This window comes from Podarcis vaucheri (genome assembly GCF_965113315.1).
Source record: "Podarcis vaucheri genome assembly, chromosome: 4".
Taxonomy (NCBI): Eukaryota; Metazoa; Chordata; class Lepidosauria; order Squamata; family Lacertidae; genus Podarcis; species Podarcis vaucheri.
The window spans coordinates 22,059,324-22,083,671 of record NC_138762.1 but is presented as its reverse complement, the minus strand read 5'-3'; the positions used below and the strand labels follow the sequence as shown (position 1 = coordinate 22,083,671).

At 41.0% G+C, this 24,348-nt stretch overlaps 1 protein-coding gene across 1 annotated transcript in view; it reads right to left on the bottom strand.

Annotated features, from left to right (window-relative positions):
* The window catches only part of DYNC2H1 (dynein cytoplasmic 2 heavy chain 1), a 160,465-nt gene that overhangs the window by 94,546 nt on the left and 41,571 nt on the right, over positions 1 to 24,348 (bottom strand). Inside the window, exons 36-55 of the mRNA XM_082219683.1 lie at positions 23,118 to 23,233; positions 22,201 to 22,400; positions 20,119 to 20,383; positions 19,451 to 19,658; positions 17,890 to 18,019; positions 16,622 to 16,777; positions 15,354 to 15,613; positions 14,283 to 14,529; positions 11,825 to 11,976; positions 10,046 to 10,190; positions 9,286 to 9,388; positions 8,118 to 8,285; positions 7,876 to 8,006; positions 5,491 to 5,739; positions 4,560 to 4,668; positions 3,691 to 3,804; positions 3,181 to 3,323; positions 2,319 to 2,397; positions 393 to 547; positions 108 to 245 (exon numbers count right to left, since the gene is read on the bottom strand). Coding sequence (XP_082075809.1) covers positions 108 to 245; positions 393 to 547; positions 2,319 to 2,397; positions 3,181 to 3,323; positions 3,691 to 3,804; positions 4,560 to 4,668; positions 5,491 to 5,739; positions 7,876 to 8,006; positions 8,118 to 8,285; positions 9,286 to 9,388; positions 10,046 to 10,190; positions 11,825 to 11,976; positions 14,283 to 14,529; positions 15,354 to 15,613; positions 16,622 to 16,777; positions 17,890 to 18,019; positions 19,451 to 19,658; positions 20,119 to 20,383; positions 22,201 to 22,400; positions 23,118 to 23,233 — 3,268 coding nt within the window. The remainder of the gene's footprint in view (positions 1 to 107; positions 246 to 392; positions 548 to 2,318; positions 2,398 to 3,180; positions 3,324 to 3,690; positions 3,805 to 4,559; positions 4,669 to 5,490; positions 5,740 to 7,875; positions 8,007 to 8,117; positions 8,286 to 9,285; positions 9,389 to 10,045; positions 10,191 to 11,824; positions 11,977 to 14,282; positions 14,530 to 15,353; positions 15,614 to 16,621; positions 16,778 to 17,889; positions 18,020 to 19,450; positions 19,659 to 20,118; positions 20,384 to 22,200; positions 22,401 to 23,117; positions 23,234 to 24,348) is intronic.

Sequence of the window (24,348 nt, the reverse complement as noted above, 5' to 3'; positions counted from 1 at the left end):
TTCATTTAATCTTTTTTGAGCATCTTTACTAGCATGCTATCAACTGGACAGTCTCCATTCTCAACCTTCCTGTAATGCATTTGGTACTTTATGTTTATACACATTACCTGCATAGAAACAGTAATTTCTTGGAGCGCAGCATCAGCTTCACCTTGCTTCATTTTCAGCAATATACTTTGTTCTTCAGCTTTCCTGTTCAATTCATCAACAAGAGCTTTCGCTTCATTCAGTTTAGCTACTCCAGCCTAATTGACAAGTGGAGAGTGAATAAATGTCATTTAGCTAGTAAGAAATATACAGAAACAACACCTTATTTGGAGAGAAAAAATCCAAGACAAACACATTGTTTTGGAAAGATAATGTAAATCCAAAGTAACCTATGTCTTATATACCTGCAAATGGCTTTGCCTTTTTATCAGCTCTGCTCTTTTGCCATTATGGATGGCACGATACATATGAAGGAAAGTCAAGTATCTTCTGGGCGTAGCTCCATAGGGTTTACATGAGTTGTGGATCATCAAAAATGACTTAAGGAACTCAGAATCACCTATGAAACATGTTTAGAATATCAGCATTTATATGTCGGCAAAGAATATACAAACACAACTATAACAAAAAACCAAATTATCTGAAGCATGGCAGAAAAGGAACTGTTGTTCTCATCTAAAAGGTGTTTCTCCTTCGATGATTTGAAGCTCTCAAGCGGGAATGAGTTCCACCTGGTGCTCAAAGGCGGAACACACAGTAGTTTTGAGGAAGTAGGTGGCTCTCCTCTCCTCTCAGGAGCCAAGTCAAGTTACAGACAAATAACACAACAATGCCTTTTATGTCTTTCAAAATGTCTGTGTTTAACCTGAAAAGCCTGAGGGGTATGGAGTGGTAATGCAGTCAACAGCTTGACAAGGCAAGAAAGAAAAACTTGGGCAATCCTCCTCAAAAGAACCTTGAGGGGACTCAAATAGCCTGGGTTGAGTGAGGTATATTACATCCTCTGCGTCATCAGAGCTGTTCCTCCATGTGCCTCTCATCTGCCAATCAACTGAGGAGAGTAATCCTACCCCCCCCCCCAGTAGGCCCAGGCTTCTTTTCAACAAGCTGCTGTATAGTGTACATGAGCAACCTCAGCCCTGCCTGAGACCTATATGGCAATGGACACTGCTAGCAAACAAATGTTAGTACAGTCGTACCTTGGTTGACAAACGCCTTAGCAGTCAAACGTTTTGGCTCCTGAACGCCGCAAACCCAGGAGTGAGTGTTCCGGTTTGAGAATGTTCTTTTGGAAGCCAAACATCCGGTAGGGCTTCCAATTGGCTGCAGGAAGCTCCTGCAGCCAATCGGAAGCCACACCTTGGAAGTCAAAAAGACTTCTGGAACCGATTCCATTTGGCTTCCAAGGTACGACTGTATCCGATTGCTGGTGTAATTTGGAACAATGGATGAAACTGCAGTAAGTGCTTGGGCCAGGTCTTGAGCAGCCGATGCCCCATCTGGATTCTGTTTAGAGAAAGACCCAGCCGCAAGTGGGTGGTTAGAAACAGTGCAAAGCCAAAGGGTCTACAACATGACTCGTCTATTGTCCATTTCTCTAACAAAAGTTTGTATATGCGGGGGATTCAGCAGCACTTGGCAGGAGTGTGAGATATTTGCTCAGTTGAAGGTATCAGCTTTGAAGCGGAAAGTTGCAGGCTTCATCTTCTTTGACGATCATTCGTAGCCGAGTAAGTTTGTCTTCCATGAACACTGTCTTAAGATTAAGTCCCAAAGTGACTGTGGAGGCCATTTCTGGATCCACATGACCTTCCACAGTAGAAGTGGGGATGATTAACATTGATTAATTTCAGTTGGTCAACTCTGAGTAGGATGTAGCTGAATAGACTCATAGGATCTACTCTGGACAAAGGCAGGAAACAAACTGAAACATAGGAGAGCTACTTCCTCAAACTATCTGTGTTTCTTGCCTTCAGACACTAGGTTGAACTAGATTCCACTTGAGGATCTTCATCATCCATGGGAGAAGAAAATGTCATCCCAGGCATTTTCTTTTAAAAGTATTAGAGTAAATTTAAAGCTGCTGGTTTTAGTTTCTAGTACTACCCATCTTGACTAGAATTGTGCTTATTATGTATCTTCTGCATATACATTATCTCTGCAGGTCACTTTTCCTACTGAAATTCTACTCAAGGTTGATAAAATCAAATTATCTACTAATTTTGTATACAATGGATCATAATTTAATGTCTAAATGTCTTCAATATTTCTTGTTACTTACACAACAATTTTGAAAGTTACTCTAACTGCTTAATAAGCAAAGATCTCACCAGAATTCTTCTTTCTGCGTTCCTTTGAAGTTTTAGTTTTTTCTTTTTCATCTGATTCAATAAACAACATTTCAGGTATCTAAAACATGAAGTTTAAGATAAAAACAAATAGTATCACTGGATATTTTTATTGCAAGTAGATATTTACCAAGAAACTATCATTGCATGGGTGCCACCCATTCCAAGCTTAAGAAAGAATCCTGGATGCTCCTCGAGTGGTTAGTTCTAAGAAAATGGAGCTGAGCACAAGGAAAAGGCTTATTAAGGCTGGGACACTTAGAGTAACTGTGCTGTATCTCAAGGTTACACTGCTTCCACGCCTTAGAAGCAGATGCCGAAATGAAGAAGTAGGTGTAGGCATTCATAGTTGTGGGTAAAAGGATGATGAGTGAAACGAGTCTTGAACCATTTAGGATGAAATAAAGACTACATCTACATAGAATAGTAGTCCTCTCGCTCACTCCTAGCCTGTCATTCACAATAACTGCTATCCCTCTACTTCAGTAATTAAATAAAATTACGCAACTTTGAATACAGTGGTACCTCGGGTTAAGAAGTTACTTTGTTCCGGAGGTCCGTTCTTACCCTGAAACTGTTCTTAACCTGAGGTACCACTTTAGCTAATGGGGCCTCCCGCTGCCGCCGTGCCGCCACTGTGCGATTTCTGTTCTCATCCTGAAGCAAAGTTCTTAACCCGAGGTACTATTTCTGGGATAGTGGAGTCTGTAACCTGAAGTGTCTGTAAACGGAAACGTCTGTAACCCGAGGTACATGAGGTATATGAATACAGAAGCAACAGAAATTAATCCTAGAGGGCATTAAATACGCTGATTGGAACTTCAGTATTTCTCTCTGTGCTTACCTTTTTCATACTGTTTTCAGACCAACTCTCCATCCAGAGGACCTGACATTTCTTATGAAGGGCAGGATTACTTTCACAATTTATTGTGAAGTTCAGATTAGTAGAATCCATAATCAACACAACATGAAGGTTCTGTTGAATTCCTAAAATGTATTTGTAAATGTATTTGTAAGTGTATTTGTAAATCATAAACATTGTGTTTAACACTTTACATAACATTTTATATGATATTAGGGGCTGTGCACCTGCTTGCTTCCTTTACATCACAGCCACAAGCTGGAGACAAACAAGATTTGGAACCCACCTCTGGGCTACATGGATTCTGTTTTGAAAAAGTATCCAGTAGGACGGCAATTATTATGTGTTTGTATAACCTAATGCATATCAAATTTTAGTAATAGATCATTTTTATCATATATACTTGTAAAATTGCCGTGTTTCTCCCCAGATTCTTTTGTAATGACTCACATACATACATACACAAATACATACATACTGTGATTCACTTACTGTAAGTGAAATAGTTAAAAACTGGTCCTGTAAATCCATCTTGTGATGCTTGATCTTTCAGAGGAGACAGGAGTGGCTCTAATTCCTCTATTGTGTACAAGCCAGGAACCTCACCTATTTCAGGAACAGGTTTTTAAAAAAAGTCTAAAATTACTAAAATCATTTTCAGTATTCCATTTTGTGAACAATTAAATAAATGTTTTATAATTTCTTTACTTGAAAATATTTTAATTCGAACATAAAACCAGATAAAGGAAAATACAATAGTCGTATATTTTTCTCCTTTTTTAGCTGAAATTTTAAAAATTTGTACAGGAAAAGCCAATACTCTTCCATAACACTATAAAATAAACAATTAATTTACTATTTCCTTAAGAAATCCTAACTAGCCTTTTGCTTTAGGATAAAGGCTCCTTAATCCTTCTCTTTTGTAAGCCACGATGATGCCAGGAAATGTCCAATTGGCCATGGTTTCCCAGCCACAGTTACCAGGAAACTCTGACAACCAGCTTCTGGAACAAGCCAAGATCTTAAATCATAGTTCAAAGTTGTTTGAGATTCTGGCTAGTTCTTAATTTAAGAGTAACCACAGCCCATATTGCTGCAGGCAACAATACAAACAACAGTTAATCCACAATGGAAGCAAAAGCTTCCAAAAAACGTGAGGAGGAAGAAGAGAACACAAGCCAGGGCTGGGGGAAATCACATACTGTAGATCAATTATTGTAACACTGAACTATTGACAAGTGATATGTTTGAAGGCCATTGTACTTTACAAGACACAACTAGAATTCAGTGCCTATTGAAATTTGCAGCCGCCATCACATCAGGCCCTATTGTAGGCCACTGACCTCTTATTTTAATCTCACCTGACGATAGTAAGCTGTTGATCATCTCAAGAAATGTGGATTGGACAAACTGATAGTCCTCAAGCAACAACACAACATGTTGAGCTTCAATTCCCGCAAGCTGCATCACCTGGAACAATGGAATAGATTGTTTATGGGAAGATATATCAACCTGCCTGTAGAATTGAAACATCACTAATAAATTATCTGAAATAATGAAACTAAAGTTCTCAAAATAAGATCTGTTTCACACTTCAACCTGGGATTACATAGGATCTATATTTTCATGGTATAAACAAATGCAGCAAGCCACATAATATTTCAACACATAAGCTATAAGCACATGATTTGAGGCTAAATGCAGCGAGAGGTGCCTGGCCTCAACTATTTTACTGCAGTTTTTGGTTTATTTACTGTGTTTAACATCACAAATCAACAAAGGTTTATTTGACAAGTTATAAAATAATTAAATAATTCAAAATATTTTAAAGAAAAAAATAGTTTATGATGTGAAGTTACTGAGACCGTTGATATATTTCTAATGATACTCTCCTCCTCATAGTCAGATATACACCTCAAAATAGAACAGACAAGATTGAGGAAAAAAAGAAACAAAACACAAAAGTATCGGAGGGATAGATAACACTTTTAAAAGGTGAATGGTATTAATCCAGAAATTTTGTCCAAACTAAAGCAGCTAATGGATAAACAAAAGAAACTGAAAATCCCTGAATTTCTACTCATTTATAAAGACCACTTTAAAATAATTTAAGAAGGTATATATAGCACCATCCAGTTCAGCTTGGCACGTATAAATAGCACACAGCATAATGTTTCAATTCCTATAGACAACAGATAGTCCGATATGGAATCTTTCAATAGTGATTTTCCTTTATTTAAGTTTTTTGAGAAGCAAGCTTGAATAACATAAAATATATATATTGTAACTTACATGTTTCAAATCATTTTTAAACTGCTTCATTTCATAGCCTCTGGAAATTTTGGGTGTAATGAGAACAGCTCCATGCATGTGACTAACCAATGAAGTAACAGTTCGACGGCCCACTCCACTTTGGCCTGCTAACAGAAGCGACCCTCCAGGAAAACTCAGTACTCTGTCGATTCTAGATACATAATCAAGGACTTCTGGGAACAGCAAAATTTCTATTTCGTGGTTGTCACGCCCATAGTGAATAATGCCCTGAAGAGAAAGAAGTAATAAGTAAACAAATGTAAATGCAACCATTAAATATAATGATATGCAACAGCAGAGACATAATACTGGTTTGTTCTTGAGATATACTAGCCAAAATGTAGAATTATAAAAATCCACTTTTATTCTAGAGGATAAAGTTAAAGGGACCCCTGACCGTTAGGTCCAGTCAGGGACGACTTTGGGGTTGTGGCGCTCATCTCACTTTACTGGTCAAGGGAGGCAGCGTACAGCTTCCGGGTCATGTGGCCAGCATGACGAAGCCGTTTTCTGGTGAAGCAGAGCAGCACACAGAAATGCTGTTTACCTTCCCGCCAGAGCGGTACCTATTTATCTACTTGCACTTTGACGTGCTTTCGAACTGCTAGGTTGGCAGGAGGAGGGACAGAGCAATGGGAGCTCACCCCGTTGCGGGGATTCGAACCACCAACCTTCTGATCGGCAAGCCCTAGGCTCTGTGGTTTAACCCATATGCCACCTGCATCCCTATTCCAGAGGACAGAAGTTGCTTAATTCATTCATAGGCTTCTCACCTCAATTTGTATTGGGGAAAAATGTTTGTACAGCTGGAAAGTTTGGGTGAGTGATGAAATCTGGTGGCATGGTGTGAAATTATCTTGCCAGCTATACAAATGGCTTCTATGTTGTTATTATAATACCAAAGACGTGTCTAGATCTCCCTGATTAGGAATAGAAGAACAGGTGATTCATTGATTCACACCTGTTCATCACTCAATAAGCAGCAAGAAGATATGAAACTGCTATCACAGACGAAACATCACCATTAGTAGCACATTACATCACCTCAAATGGGACCATTAGTCTTATCTGAAAGGTGCTATTGAGTGGCCATTTGGACACCACCAAGTAGGTTGTGTTCCTCCAGTTTCCTAAAGGCAGGGAAAGATTCACACTCTTCAGGAAGCTTTTGCTCAACCCTCTCTTGGCTAAGTGTATAAGACACCTAATACTATGGTATATTATTCACATACAGCAGGAGACAATAATTTACCATAAGAAGTCTTGGAAGTTAGTATGGGCATTGTGACAGGTGCGGCGCAGGGCTTCAGCCAGAGTTTGGTGCGCCTGCTGGCCCTGCGCCTGGCACCCAGCTCAGCGCTGCTGCTGGTGGCACGCTCGGCGGCCACGCTGGAGGGTGAGCTGCGCGCCGCCTCCCCAGCGATCTGCATGCATAGCCTGTCCGCCAACCTGGCCTCGGACGACGGGCCACAGTGCGTGGTGCACACTACCTGGGAACTCCATGGGGACAAGCCGATGGAGCGGCTGCTGCTCATCAACAAAGCCAGTGAGCAGATGGCACCAAGACGCGCTCCTGAGCACGTGCAGAGTACATTCCTCCTCCAGGTCCGGAGGCAGCTGTGGGACCAGCTTGCAGGGTATTTATATTTTTCAAAATATAGTCCGGTCCCCCACAAGGTCTGAGGGACAGTGGACTGGCCCCCTGATGAAAAGTTTGCTTGATCCTATGCATATTTACACAGAAGTAAGTCCTACAAGTAAGTTTATGAGGGACAACCTTAGCTGTATAAGATGCTGCCTTTAGCAACTGTTTATAGAATAAGCAGCACTGTGTGTTTTTACAGCAGTTGGGGGACTCTTCAGAGCAAATTTTGGGGTAGTGAAGGTGCTACAAAAAGGAAGAGAGAAGGGGAAGTCGCATTGAGTGAGGGAAAGTCTGTCTGTACAAGTTAGTATTCAGTCCCATATGAATTTCTGAAATACATATACAGTGGTGCCCCGCAAGACGAATGCCTCGCAAGACGAAAAACTCGCTAGACGAAAGGGTTTTGCGGTTTTTGAGCTGCTTCGCAAGACGAATTTCCCTATAGACGTGCTTCGCAAGACGAAAACGTCTTGCAAGTTTGTTTCCTTTTTCTTAACACCGTTAATACAGTTGCGACTTGACTTCGAGGAGCAACTCATAGAACGCGGTGTGGTAGCCTTTTTTGAGGTTTTTGGTGATTTTTGAAGCTTTTCCAAAACTTTTCCGACACCGTGCTTCGCAAGATGAAAAATTCGCTAGACGAAAAAACTCGCGGAACGAATTAATTTCGTCTTGCGAGGCACCACTGTATATAAATATCTTGATCTGTTTTGATATACCTTTTTGATGACATCTTTTAGGTCTGCTGAGTTAAGTTTGCCAAGTGGCCTTCCATGGGATGGCAATGTTTGTCCTGGGGCCATAGTGGTTCCTAGTTCATGACGAGCTCCCCATGTTACATAGAAACTATCTGCGAAAATATAATGAAGGTGGGGTCATATTATATTTTATATAAATTTTATTTCAATGCAATAAATATTGGAAACATGAAAACAAAACCAACCATTTTATTTTATTTTACCTGCCATGTTGTCCAAAATATCTGAACCCCAATCTCCTTGAAAAACTTTCATCAAAATATTATCAAATACATGAAGTTCCTTGGATCCAACAATTTTGTCACGAAAGAGACGGCGGGCTTCATAAGCAACAATTTCCAAAACAGTATCTACCGTGTGTGTTGATGACCCTATGAAGTATAAATTAATAATATACATTATTGAGTTTAACCTCTGAAATTCTGCATTTCAACAGAAAGTCAAAATTAATGCAGCAATATAGGTTACATACCAGAAGGAGACCATCAAGAAGCAAAGGGGGAAATAAAAATCAAGAATGAAAATGAAGGCTTCAAAACTATTCTAATTTCAAAAGTACATGGTAAAACCAGGCTCTCCATTAGCAATACACAAAAACAATACAATGGCACTTGGTAGGATTTTTTATTTAAGCCACTGGCAGGATAGCTGTCCAAGTATAGTTGCTCCTCATCTTAGCAGCAAGTAAGACAGCAAAATGGTGTGACAAATAAAAGATGTATGCTACATGTACATACTGTCTCTTTTTCATAATGCGAGGAAAGACTTCAGTAGATGTTGCTGCATATGTCCCTGACTTGTAATTGAGATAAAATAATATCTATTTATCTATCTGTCTCTCTATCTATAAAATAAAAGCTTTGCCTTTTGCTTATTTAAACTGATGTATCATTTTTTTCTGCCAGGGCTATTTGCCACAGCTCACTGTACCAAGAATTCAATGTCAAAAGTTCTGCAGTTTTCCATATTTTGGTTATCACCCTGCAATAAATGAACAAAGTAAATCCTATTGGTTCCTTAGATATTAATTTCTCATTTTGCTCCTCTCAAATGGTTAAAAGAGCTACTTCTGGCGTGGCATATAGTTTGCTGTGTAATGTTTGCCATTTCTGCAAATGGCAGGTTCCAAAACTTGGATACAACGGGACATGGTCACCACATATGCATGTCACCATACTGACCACAATGTTTACAACCTTTTATACTGTTTGCATTTATTATCTTTGCCAGACATACTGACAATAGTATTGAACCTGAAGCAGCATATGCATCAGAACAGTCTGCAGAGATTAAGAAGCAGCTTGGCAACTTCAACTCCAGCAAAAACCTAACTAGGTGCTTAGTCATAGAGAATAAGTCAGAGTTACTCACCTCCTGCTAAATCATATCTGAACAATCCTAGAACCCACTGAGTAAGAATGCATGGTGTGAATAGGTAGTGGCTATGGTCATCTACTGTGAATTTTGCTCGAATCTGGAAATATAAATGATGTCAAAACTACCTCTTTTACTACAAGACTAACACTTGTTTTCAACAATATATTATCGTAATTTCCTACAATTTTTCTACAAAATATATGTATATACATTTACATGCCTAGAAGCACAATTGTGCACAAGTTTACTTCCTACCAAATTCAACAGGATTTGCTCTCAAGTAAGTGTGCACAGGACTACAGAATTGTTTCATTAGTGAATAGACAAAATAACAATATTCAGGATATAATTCTTAATCTCAAGGTCGAGGGTTCGAGCCCCACATTGCAGGGAGTTGGCCAAAATGACCCTCATAGTCCCTTCCAACTCTATGATTCTATGAATCTTGCTTCCAGATGTATTGTATGCAGCGCAGCTGCATTGTTCTAAAAGACACTGGGGCATTCAAATATTCACCATTATAAATATGACTACAAAGTTTAAAATCATTAAAACTTGGATAAAAGTGAATCTGGTATACATACAGAAACAGCACAGAGGAAACACTGAATGGGAGACACAATTGAACAGACTCATTTGCGCCACTAGGTATTTTGCTATTTCACCAGGATGTAGAAACTCTTAATACAGGAGACATAAATTCTACACCAAAGTTTATACCGTTTCATTAGAATCCAAATTAAATCATTTGTACCTGCTCATATACTTGAACCATAGATCCTGCCAACTGATGGATTTTCGCCAAAGATCCCCAAGCAGGATGATTCTTTAGGTTCTTGTGTAGAACAGGTTCTAAATATGCACTATAAATTGTTTGCAGCTGATCTCTTTCTGGGTAACTAGAAATTGGAATTATAAGTATCAAACTTTCACAGTTATTTTAAATCACTTTGTATTGTTTATTTAGAACTATAACCATCAGTATGGGCCGAACAGACCAAAAATGAAATGAAGTTTGGCTTCTTTGAAGATCTTCATCCAAAAGATTGTTCCAGTAACTGGTTAAAAATGTTAATTTATAAGATCATTACATACAGTGAGCATTTTGCACAAAGGTTCCGTTCCTGGACCCCGTGTACATCGGTGGAGTGTGTATAAGCCTGCCCTGCCCCCTTCCGGGACCCAAAGGACCTGTATATCTGAAGTCTCACATCAGTTGTATAGGCACAAAATGGTTGCTGCCTGTACTATTTTTCATCCAGTAACCAAAAGATGAGTCAGAACCAGACTGCATTAGCTATGCTTTCAATTAGATTAATGCAGGACTACCTTAATATGGAAGGGACGTGGGTGGCGCTGTGGGTTAAACCACAGAGCCTAGGGCTTGCCGATCAGAAGGTCGGCGGTTCGAATCCCTCAACGGGGTGAGCTCCTGTTGCTCGGTCCCTGCTCCTGCCAACCTAGCAGTTCGAAAGCATGTCAAAGTGCAAGTAGATAAATAGGTACCGCTCCGGCGGGAAGATAAACGGCGTTTCTGTGCACTGCTCTGGTTCGCCAGAAGCAGCTTAATCATTCTGGCCACGTGACCCAGAAGCTGCACACCGGCTCCCTCGGCCAGTAAAGCGAGATGAGTGCCTCAACCCCAGAGTCGTCCACGACTGGACCTAATGGTCAGGGGTCTCTTTACCTTAATATGGATGGTATCCAAGTTTAAGATCATATGACTTTAAGATAACAGGGAGGATTCTACATGTGTGCACCCAAACATTCTTAGAATCTCCCTTCATACTTTCCATGCTGAGAGGCAAGGTATGAAATTGAGCCAGCAGAGGCTTGCATGTGCAACACTGCCTGCTCCCTTCATTAAAGAGTGGACATGTTCACCCCAAATGTCTAAAGAGAACATATAAATAAAAATTCTATTCTCCGTAAGTGTCAAGACTCCGGGGAATTCTCTCCCTTCCCCGGTGGCCGCAAGGAGCAGAGAAGAACACAGTTCTTACTAATGAGTTTATTCAACCATCACGGCAAAAGACAAAGAATGCAGTCTGCCTCCCATTAATAGCATTGCTCCTCCCACCTCCCTTCCTACCAACAGCACTTCCCCTTACGGTGGCCGCCAGGGGCTCATTGTCTCTGAGTCCTTTGCTCTTGCACCCTCAATGAATGCTAAGTTCTGGGAGAAGGGGGGTCAGAAATACTCTCCAGTGATAACATCAGCTGGCTGCTCTGTCTCCCCGCTCCCTTCTCCCAACACCTCTCAACTCTTCTGTTCGCCTGTCTCTGAGCTGTGACCTTCCTCAAACCACTGCTGTAATTCCTCTCCTCTGGAAGCTCCAGGAGACCTCTACCATTCCTCCTCAATCTTTCCCCCTTAAGTCCAGGCCCTGACAATAAGCATACTACTTTTCTGAGGATAATGTACGTTAAGCTATAATTTAGAGAACATAGATGTGTAGAGGAATAAAAAGAGTTCATAAATTCAGTTAGTCTAATATATGGAAATATTAAGAATTATCAAGAAGATACTTACTCAATTGCACACAGACGAACAATAGAAGTAAACCTGGAAGTAAGTTTATGCTTTCCCAGTGTTCCCCCAGCAGACATGGAAGCCACAATTTGGATGTTTTCTAAGCCCACCCATTCAAGATTTTCATCGTAAAATCCCTGATAAGTCAGCACCTTGGGATAAGATAAAATTTACAGAACAGACACATACAATAAGCAGAAAAAATGTTTAATATTTGTAAGAGGCTTTTTCAAAGACTATGCGAATAGCAGTAACTATGACTATGTGGTCTAATAAAGGTTAACTCTATGCGAAATGTATGTATGCACACATTTCAAGGAGAAATGCTGAATTATGTAAACAAAATCTACTATGGAAAACACATAAATTTCCTTAATTCATTAATTCTGAATGTATGAAATTTCTACAGTATATGAAGGTGCACAAGAGGTCGGTAACACTCAAAATGGAAGGCACTTTGGGGAGAACTAGTCACTGGGAAAAGAGGGAAGACATGATCTTGTAAGTTGGGAATGCTACAGCAAGCCCACTGTTAGCTGAAGACACTGCCCAAATCACTACTGGTGTTAGGAGCCCCATAGAGATATCTAAACAGGGCTGATCAGAGCAAAAGGAAGAATGGGTTGATTGTGAACTGGATCCTGGACAGGAGCCCAGCAACCTGGGAGGCACTGATATAGATGCTGGGAAGGGACCTGGGAAGGGTTGCCAGGAGAGTCCCGACTCAAGGTCATTGGATGCCCCAATTGCCATAGTGGAGCTGCCTGATGACTCGCGACACTTGTGGGGTGCCTCAGGGTTCTGTCCTCTCCCCCATGCTTTTCAACATTTACATGCGGCCGCTGGGAGAGATCATCAGGAGGTTTGGGCTGGGTGTTCATCAGTATGCGGATGATACCCAGCTCTACCTCTCTTTTAAATCAGAACCAGTGAAGGCGGTGAAGGTCCTGTGTGAGTGTCTGGAGGCGGTTGGAGGATGGATGGCGGCTAACAGATTGAGGTTGAATCCTGACAAGACAGAAGTACTGTTTTTGGGGGACAGGAGGCGGGCAGGTGTGGAGGATTCCCTGGTCCTGAATGGGGTAACTGTGCCCCTGAAGGACCAGGTGTGCAGCCTGGGAGTCATTTTGGACTCACAGCTGTCCATGGAGGCACAGGTCAAATCTGTGTCCAGGGCGGTTGTCTACCAGCTCCATCTGGTACGTAGGCTGAGACCCTATCTGCCTGCGGACTGTCTCGCCAGAGTGGTGCATGCTCTGGTTATCTCCCGCTTGGACTACTGCAATGCACACTACGTGGGGCTACCTTTGAAGGTGACCCGGAAACTACAACTAATCCAGAATGCGGCAGCTAGACTGGTGACTGGGAGCGGCCGCCGAGACCATATAACACCGGTCTTGAAAGACCTGCATTGGCTCCCAGTACGTTTCCGAGCACAATTCAAAGTGTTGGTGCTGACCTTTAAAGCCCTAAACGGCCTTGGTCCAGTATACCTGAAGGAGCGTCTCCACCCCCATCATTCTGCCCGGACGCTGAGGTCCAGCGCCGAGGGCCTTCTGGTGGTTCCCTCATTGCGAGAAGCAAAGCTACAGGGAACCAGGCAGAGGGCCTTCTCGGTAGTGGCGCCCGCCCTGTGGAACGCCCTTCCAGCAGATGTCAAAGCGATAAACAACTACCTGACATTCAGGAGACATCTTAAGGCAGCTCTGTTCAGGGAAGTTTTTAACGTGTGATATTTTATTGTATTTTTGGTTTTTATGGAAGCTGCCCAGAGTGGCTGGGGAGGCCCAGCCAGATGAGCGGGGTATAAATAATAAATTATTATTATTATTATTATTCTTTACACTTTAGCTTGCTTTAACTGATTTTAATATTAATATTTTAATTATTGCAACCCCCTGCTGGAACCTTAAGGTGAATGGCTGGTAAGAAATAAAACAACACTAAATGGAAGCAATTTGAAGTGCATATAAATGTAGGTTTTCTTACATGTGACCTGTTTTCCACAATAATTGAACCAAAATGCTGCACTACAAACACTCCTGAACTTGTTATTTAAACCAAACATTGTGGATCATAACTTGTCTTGCTTACTCTTGTCAAGCTGCAAATTTTATTCTGCACCCATGTTTAATGGACTGCGTAATTTCCTATTTGGAGAAAGGACTAATGTCAGAATTATGACCTGAGACGGTAATAAATGAATAGATAGCCATGCAGCGCACCCAAAAGCTCACCCTCCTGAACAATAAGTCTTCTACTGACAGGCACACAAATGTATTCAGAGAAACATGCTTTTTAAAAAATACACAAGGATTTTCAAGAAACAAATATTATACCAGATATTATAGTGCAATTTCGTGAAAACATCAAATGTGACTCAAAGCAGAACAGGAAGTGTGAAGTTCCTTCCTATACTAGAATTCTGAAAGCAACATTTAAACCAAATTCTATTCACCTGCTGCAGGAAAGCCACAAGTGTGCTCGTCCCCCATTTATCCGGTTTGGGCAAATTGATATCCTTTAAGTATAAAACCAGTCTTTCACAATCCTTTGGCCTGTATACGCGCCCAGTATTGGTGCTGATCACCAAGCATGTCTGGCTTAATTTTTGGAGCAGATGTCGAGATGTAGTCTGTGCGCTGCAGTGAACTGTGGCAATTTGAGTGGACCGAAGCTGGGAAAAGGCATAACGAAGCAGCATTCTGGTGAGGGGAAATGAAAAGATGCAAATACAGCACACTGGGGAAAAACATCTAAAGTCTGTCTTAGCCATGTGAAATGAACATGCAACAACTAGAAAGCAAAACATTAACCTTGGACAAGTACATGGTTTTCACATGAGTATTCATTACAGCACAGTTAGTAAGATAAACTTTAAAATTGCTCTAATCCTTCAGGCTTCTTTGAATTTTCATTTATTTGTGAGGTTGACTGTTCTTGCACAGCACTTCATTTGGAAGCTCTCATTTTGCTAGCTCACTCCAAATCCCACCCACAACTCACCCTCAAGGCAAAGCTCCAACCATTTCGGACTCCCTCTAGCTCAGCTAGAGTTGGTTCCTTAAATGTGAGGATAAGCACTAGGCTTGCAGAAGCAACATATAGCCTAGTACCTGGGAATAGTTGCCTAGGCGCTAGATTGGTGTGCATAGGTATTCAGAGCCATAAAAATGACTGTAGGTGTTCTCTTTGACAATGAAGAGTTAACTATCTGCCGTCTGCATTCCTTTGGCTGGGGAGCATCCCTGACACCATGCGACAGCCTGACATGAATGGGAAACCCACAGCAACCTGCACATTATATTTTAGGAATATTCTTAGTTAACCTGCAATTCAGAAGGAGTGGAGCACAGGGCAGTGATGTCATGGTATAAAGAAACAGAAGGAGGAAATCCACATGCCTGGAGTAGTGGAACAGATCCATCAGAGAACATATGATTTTCAAGTAATACTGCCATCAACATCATTTTAAGTATTAGTAGGCCTGCATTGATATCACAGTTAGTATGAAAATGAAAATCCGTACCCTTTTCCACATCCTTCAGGCCCAACAAGAAGAAATGGCTGCTTACAATGAAAGCCTAGCCAAGGTTTAAAGTAATCCAAGCCTCTTTGCATATCAGGCGTTTGAATGACTGGAAGAGTCTGGACATTGCTGAAATCATCAGCAGTCAGGTTTTCAGGCTTTTTCAATTGGTATGACATTAGGCGTTCAGTATCTGGATCATAATAGGTGTCCAATGGTTTGTTGGGATTCGGTGGAGACTCACGTGCCCAAGCAAACACCTTTCAAAAATTATATTAAAACATTGTTAAATGTACTCCTAAAAATACCAAACTTAATTGCTATAAAACACATCCTTCACAAACACATCTATTTATTTATTTTGCCAGATTTTATTTAACACTTGATTGAAATAAAACCTCAAAGAAGTTTACAAAGTGAATAAAACAATAAAATTATCAGTAAAAACAGTTAAAAACCAAAACATTCTATATCTAGACCATATGTCTGGATATAGAAACTTAGATACAGAAAATAACTGTATCCTCTTTTCATCTAGAAAATTATCTCCCAAGTTTGAACATGTCAGTTCATGCTCAGAACATAAAAAGCATGTTCCCTTCTAATGATTCTAGAAAGTTAGATCTAGACTGGTAGCCACATTTTAGTCCTATTGAAATCAATGGGACTAAAGCATGACTTAGTCTGGATCCAAAACACCGACTCTTCATTCTCCACCACATGTAAAATAAGTTTCTGCTACTCAGGGTATTATTTCATTATTATTTTTTAGACTTATTAGTCTCCTTTCTTTCTTTCTTTTCTTTTAAAAAATTCAATGTGACTTTCAACAATAAATATTCACAGTGATGTGGCTAAAATGACTTCACCGCTGTTCTTCTGTCCAAACCCTCTAAATAAGTTCTCTTGCTTCTGCCTGAGAGCCAACAATAAAAAGCTTAGCTTCAAAAAAGAGTGTACTAATCTTTTTGTACTGAGACATGCAAAACTTGTACAATGCTTTATCTTCATATGCTATCTAGAAATCACTATACATTTTTCCTCATCACATTGTTTGTTATGTAAGAAATTTTGTTGCACTTCACATCTGATGTAGACTATTGGGTTTTGTTTTTGGTGGCACAACTGAGTGCCAATGTAAGTTTTTGGCTATTTTTCTTCTTCTTGAGATATATTTTTAATTTTAAACTCTCTATCTCCCACTCTTCCCCTCTATGTCTACCCTGAAACTGCTAATGATTAGAATAATTTTGTCTTCCAAATAATACCTCTTTTGTAAATTCCTGCCGTGATTTCATGTTGAGATTTCCACCCAATCCTCTTATCAGGCTAATTATAAATTGTCCACGTTCAGTGCACTCATGAAGATGAGACAAACCATTCATCACTGTTCCAACCAAACTTGTTTCTACCACATAGTCATTCTGTAAAATAGAGCATGCAGTAAGATACTTGTAAACTAGCTTGCAACAGCAGGACCAAGTTTTAGTGCAGAAGCCTATTTAAGTAGGGAGGTAAATATTAACAGAAACTTGAGAGTGGCCAAGACAGCACTCAAAAGTACATATACAATCTTAAAACATCAATCTTTAAAAAGCAAGATGTCTGGTAGAACATCTGTCTTAAGAAGCAACACATAGGTTCTATCTACTATCTTAAAACATTTGCTCTGGTAACTACACAGTGACTATAGTTAATCCTCATACGCTCCACAATCAGCAGAGCAATGGATAAATCATGAGCAAGAAGAAAAGATAGGATGGGACTGACTCACTCCCTCCTTCTGCCTCTCCAGTCTCTCACACCTCAAATGTGCTCTGACCTCAGGGATACCAGACACTTCTTGGCCCAGGAGATCAGGACTGTCCCCTCAAAATAGAGAGACCCATTTTGATATCCCCTTGCCTGTTGAGGCTTTGGTCACAGTGTTATCCATGCAGATGAGCAAGATAGAATACATGTACAGAGAGCCATGTGGGTACTGTTCCAAGCAAGGAAGGAATTGAAACTGGAGTTCAGCAGAGGGGGAGGCTATAAACAAGAAAATGCTAATATCATTTCCTGCCTTTCAAACAGGAGGAGGAATTAGAACCCACTTAAACACCTCCGACACTCAACTTAGAATTTGTCCATTTAAAATATTTATATACAGTGCTTTTTTTCTAAAAAACAAACAAACATTTATCCTACTCATATTGAAATAGTGCCCCTCAATGAGGCCAAACTTAAGACACTGTTTATATATACAGTGGTACCTCGCAAGACGAATGCCTCGCAAGACGAAAAACGCGCAAGACGAAAGAGTTTTCCGTTTTTTGAGTCGTTCCGCAAGACGAATTTCCCTATCGTCTTGCGAGTTCTTGCGAGTTTCTTTCCTTTTTCTTAAAGCCGCTAAGCCGTTAATAGCCGCCAAGCCGTTAATAGCCGCTAAGCCGCTAATAGCCGTGCTTCGCAAGACGAAAAAACCGCAAGACGAAGAGACTCGCGGAATGGATTAATTTCGTCTTGCGAGGCACCACTGTATATTATCACTCACCTGTTTTAGGACCCAGTTTAGAGCTTTCTCAAAATAATCCCCAATCCAGTTTTCAAGATTTTGTCTGCATTCTTCGGGTTGGTTCCTTAGCCAGGATTTTATCAGTGAATTAAGATCAGTATCTTCATCACTAGAATGGGATATACCTCAGATTAAAGCAAGAATATATGTTGCCATAAACCAATACATAAACAAGTATAGGAAGAGCACACACAGCCTCCTTGCCCAAGCCTACAAACGAAGGATAACCGACACCCAGGGCGGGGCAAACCGCCGGCTGCGCACGCGTTGTGCTGCTATGTACGACGCATGCGTGGTGTCGCTACATAGGGCGCATGTGTGGCGCCGCTACGTACAGCGCATGCGTGCAACACCGCACATGCGCTGTACGTACCGGTTTGCCGCCAGTGCTGCCCGAGCGCCGAATGGACGGTGACTGGATCCTCTGCTCACGGCTGCCGTGGCGGAGAAGGGATCCTCCGCTTGTGGCTGTAGCGGCAATGGAGGGATCCCACCACCGTCCGTACGGCGCTCAAGCAGTGCCAGCAGCAAACTGCTATGTACAGCGCGTGTGCAGCATCGCTACGTATAGCGCATGCGTGCGACATTGCACATGCATTGTACGTAGCAGTTTGCCGCTGGCGCCGCTCGAACAACGTATGGATGGTGGCAGGATCCTCTGCTTGTGGCTGCAGCTGCGAACAGAGGATCTTTCACATGCGGCGGCATGGTGGCTGTTTGCACCGCTGTGCCCGGGGGTGGAGGGCAAGCACCCCATGGGGTGCCTTGTCTCACACACACAACATGGCACCCAGGGCACACCGCCCCCCTGCCCCCCTTGTGACGCCCTACAAACAAGCCCAGAAGTCTTATATTTGCTTTTTGAATTGCAGCTAAATGGTTTATTTAAATAAAATAATCTTCCATGTCATCAGTACTGAAAATTATGTTTGACAGCTGCAGAACAAGCCAAGCTATTAAGAATACTTCAAACTACACCTTCATGCCTTAGCATGTTCCAAAGCTGATAATTACGATTTCCTGGTTTTGGATGAAATGGAAAACCATAGTTTACTGAAGACTTCCTGGCTTGTTCACTTGCTCATGCAAAGGAAGAACCAAAAAAAAAAAAAACCTATGTGGCAGCTATGTCTTCTTCATATCTCAGCTTATTAAACCCAACATGGCCAACTAGCTAATTGGTATTTCTTTGAAGCCCTCTTTGAAGTTGTTAATATGCATAAGAATCCCATTACAGTTGCTGTCAGACCCACAACTCAATTTAAAGGGAACAATATGGAGAGGTCACCAATTCCATGTATGTAGTGAAGCCTGCCAATAACATTTGTGCAAGAGTTTTGTGCTTATAAGAAACACTACCTACCTTCCAAATGAGCAACAAGCAAATGGAAACAATGAAGGCACAATGGAATGAAGCAATGGCTGGTTAAAATAATTTGTGTATTTTAAATTAACTACCTCAAATTTTGTTCAACCTTCCTTAGCATGTATAATCACTGAAAAGCACTCTAATGCACATTTATGTCAAATGTCAAATTACCTTAGGAAGATCATCCCCATTCGAGATATTGTGGCAGGAGAAGCACAACTCAAATCGTGGGTTTCAAAAACAAAGTTCACATTTGGGCCAAACTGAATTCTTTCTCCACTGGGCATAGTAAGTAGACGGTTGTCATCAAGGACAGAATTCAAGGACTCAATCCACTCGGGATCTATGTCACCATCACATATTATCCATGAAGTAACATCTATTTACAAACAGTAACCAAACATTGTATCTCAAACTAGTCACTTTTCAGTAGGAGTTCAAATTAGATTTTAACATTTGCAATTGGAGTGGATACAGGGGACAGCAAGTATAAATTCTGAGGAATTCCAATGTGTGCAACTGCATGTATGAACAAACAACTAGATCAAGCCAGATGAATATGCTCTCTCTAACCACGTGCTCTATATAAATGGCTACAATGCAAACAATTCTTATTGTCACCATAGTCATTTTCTTGTTTACTTAGTGTCTTGTAAGTAAACACACATAGTGACACTACTCCTCTTATGGTGATATCATAAGATTGACCAAACTTAGAATTATAATTCTATACACACTTTAATACGTACAGTGTGTCTTATTTCAGAGTAATCAAGATTAGGATCTAAAAATAAAACTCCTTATTTATGGAAGCCAAGATTTCTAATTCACAGACGTACCTGCTGGTTCACGTACCACTTGTCGAGCACTGTTTGTAAGCACACCATCAGACCATTCTCTGGTGTCCATGTCTATATGACCTAGTAACTGGCGGCGAGGCATCGCTTTGGGGTTCATGGTATATTGCTTCACTACTTTGCCAACTTTCCCAAGTGCAGCCCTCAACATTCTCCAGAGGGTTGATTTGCCTGCCCCGCTTGGGCCTACAATAACTACCCCCATCCTCTGGCGTAGTTGCTCATACAATTCCAGAACTTTCTTGATCTTTACCAAAAAGAAAAAGTAGGATAAAACACACTTAAATGTTTATAGATGTCATCCCTCAAACAAATAAGGAGCAGATAATAAGACATTTTCAAGTTTTCGTTTACCTTTTAAAAACAAAAAGGAACATCAAGTACTGGTTCCTTTCACTTTTGGGTGAACAAGGCACTTGATATTCTGGATTAACTCATCTCACAACCCAAGGAAGAAAGGAACATGTAACCAAGTTATGCCATTTAGTCCAGATCAGATGATTGCTCCCTAATTCTGTCCCATGGCCAAGCTTAAGAAAAAAGACTGAGGAATATCCACAGCCATTTAGATAATGACATCTGAGAATAGAACCTTGGTCCCGCATCCTGCCTCCCAGGGGACTGGCACAAGTCAAAGCTCTCTGCCAAGTGAAGCCTAGTTGCTATGTGTATAAAATGCTAGCTGTTGGCTACAGCCAAGTGTGCCCTGGATGCCTCATTCATCCCAAACCAGAATGAATCTTCAAAGCCAGGACCCCATGTTCCTGTGTCCATTTACAGTGGGAGAGGCATCCAATAGTGTGGAATGTGCCCTAGTTAACCCTGGTCTCTAGGGCGAGAACAGGATACAGTATGATTCCTCTTTTTTTTCTTTTTCTTTTTTTTGCAGGGTTTGCGAAGAAGAAGAAGAAGAAGAAGAAGAAGAAGAAGAAGAAGAAGAAGAGGAAGAGTAGTTTGGATTTGATACCCCGCTTTATCACTATTCAACCTCTGGAAACTGAACAGGCAGGCCTTGAAGCGTAAGTAGAAGAAGAAGAGTTCTGGATTTGATATCCCGCTTTATCACTACCCTAAGGAGTCTCAAAGCGGCTAACATTCTCCTTTCCCTTCCTCCCCCACAACAAACACTCTGTGAGGTGAGTGAGGCTGAGAGACTTCACAGAAGTGTGACTGGCCCAAGGTCACCCAGCAGCTGCATGTGGAGGAGCGGAGATGTGAACCCAGTTCCCCAGATTACGAGTCTACCGCTCTTAACCACTACACCACACTGGCTCTCACCACATTGACAGAGGGAAACCATAAGAGAAGAAAAATAGCAGAGAGAGAACAAAAGACTCCCCCCCCCATCTGAATTAAAAGAGGACAGTGTAGGAGGGGGAAAGGAAATGACTGACCAGCAAATAAAAGTGAGTGAGTAAAGATACCTAGTAGTTTGAGACCATGAATACAGTTCTGTCCTGGGCTAAGGCAAGTAACTTTTACGTTGCAAACAACGATCACAGGGTTGTTTGCAACATAAAAACACTAACATAACATAAGAGGGGGGGGGAAGGGAATTAACACCCCCCCAAAAGGAAGGAGTCATCTGACCAAATCTAGAACACAAAATTAGTTCACCTGCTCCGTTTTGCTGAGAAATGTGAGGAGGTAACTAAAACAACTGGATGCTTCTTTCACACAACTAGATAATAAAATCATTGCTTTTAGTGTCTTTAAATTGCATGGAGGGATTTTGTGTCAAGCAATTCAAATCAGATCAAAAACCGTCCTAAATTATTTTGACTCTAATCTTACAGGTTTGCAAGGGTAAGTGCCACAAGAATCAATGAAGCTTATTAAAATGTAACTTAGTAAAATATTTTTACGTTTGATTTTACATATATACATTTTGCATATATTCATTTACATAATCCGCAAACGTATTTCCAATAACTATGGAATTAAGATTTTTGCCCTTTAGTATTTTTATAACCACAACAGATTCACTATAAGTTTCTTAAGACTTTTAGGCAAAGACCAAACTCAAGGTATTCAGTATCAGTTAGGGTTGTAGCTGATACTTACCTGAGTAGATATAATTTCCAAATTGGCCTCCTCAAAGACTTCTCGTAAAGCATTATTTAGCTCTGCATAATCTACATCCTTGAAATCAATACCAGGAAAGACATCTCTGACTAATGCATCAAACCGTGCACAATCTGCAAATGTAAGCTTTGACATCGTATTGAGTCGCAGTGCTTGGACTACAATATGGCTTTCATTAACTACATGGGAGAAAAGATAAGAGGATACAATTTAATTTCTCCGTGCTTCAAGATGTAAGAGAAACACACTAGCTGGTGTCTAGCATCACAAGATAATGCAATCCCTACAGATGGTGGATTTGTAGTGCCTTAAATTTCACGTGGAAATTCAGCGACAAAAGGATAAGAGCTAGATGATATACTGAGTATGAAAATATTCAGCAGTGTGGTGAAGACATTGATTCTTAGGTTTATGCCACAACTCATAAGAAAGCTATGGTCTTTTTAACAATAAGCTCAACAACTCTGAAAAAATTAACTAATTGTTAATGCAAACCCACTGTGCCAAGCATTGTCTACTGTTTGACAGGACGCCAGATTCAGCAAACTAGTTTTTATATTTCCCTATGACTTCAAAAGACATTAGGATTCCCGCAGCCATGTTAGATAATATGCTACTGTGAAGCAGCATCCAACTTTGGTCTTATTTGAAGCAACTAGGTTCCTAATGGAACTAGGAATCAAGAGTACTGTGGGTATTACCAGCGGTCATGGTAATACATCAACTCCGTGTGAATCTGGCCCCAGCTCTTGCAATGACTGTGGGTCAGTTGCAGGATTCTAATTGTGGGGCGGGGGGATTTTACATCTGCTGACAAATAGATTCCCACAAAAACAGAATGCTTGAATTTGAGAAGTCATATAAAGATATAAAGAAAGACAACGTCCAAGTTTTACCTGTCTCTTTCATTCCATTTTTTTTCAGCTGTCGAAGAAGGTTCCCACATCCCCTCAGAACAGTCTTCAGTGCTCGCAAGCCCCAATCATAATGCTGCTGAGGTGTCAAGAGTTCCCTGATTTTTTTTTATAAAAAAGTCATATTTTAATGCTTTCTCCATGTACAATCATTGATCTACTTCCCTTTAGTACTTGAGAAGAAATCAAAAGCTTTAATAGAGTAACGAAGAGATGCAGAACCAGGGGCTAAGTTAGAAACCAACATTAAACCATGGTTAGTTCAGCTTAACTCCACTGTCAGAGGTGGTATGCTTCTATTATTCCTGTATTGCAGGAGATGAACTCAGGATCCCACTCAACAATCCCGTGATTCTATGATTCTGAATGCCAGTTGCTAGAAACCACAGAAGGGGAAGAGTGCTGTTGTGCTCAGATGCTGGTAAGGGCTTCCCATAGGTATCTGACTGGACACTGTGAGAACCAGACAGGCCAATGGCCAGGCTCACTAACTGCAGTTCATCTGAAACCATGTTTCCTGCTTGGCAGGGGGTTGGACTCGATGGCCCTTGTGGTCTCTTCCAACTCTATGATTCTATGATTCTATAGTTTGAAACTGGATTATGAATCTCAGCTTGCATTAACTATGGTATATTATTATGTTAAAGCACATAATAATCATAATTTGCTGTGTCACTCTGTGCCTTCTGCCTCAATGGCTACAGAGATTAAAGGGAAGAGCAGCTGGAACACAAAACTAATAGCGTAGCTAAGAGACTTTCACCAGCACTTTCACAAAAATTTATCTCTAATCTCTCTACCCAGCAGTTGGCTCCTTTCTCTGTCCATACCCCTCATTAACAAGAGTCTCCAATCCAATTGCCAGTTATAATTATTACAATAACTTTATAATAGGGGTGGGGAGCCTTTTTTGGCTTGTGGGACCAGATTCCTATCTCCCCCCACTGCATGGGTCAACTTTGACAGGTGGCTGAGCCAGCCAATCATCCTAATGGCAACAGGTGATTGATTGACAGTTGGGTGGACTGCCCTCCCTTTCAAAGTTGGTCAGCAAGGGTGGGGGAGATAGTTACAGAGCAGGATTTAACCTCATTCATTCCCTGATGGGACGCGGGTGGCGCTGTGGGTTAAACCACAGAGCCTAGGACTTGCCGATCAGAAGGTTGGCGGTTCAAATCCCCGTGACGGGGTGAGCTCCCGTTGCTCTGTCCCT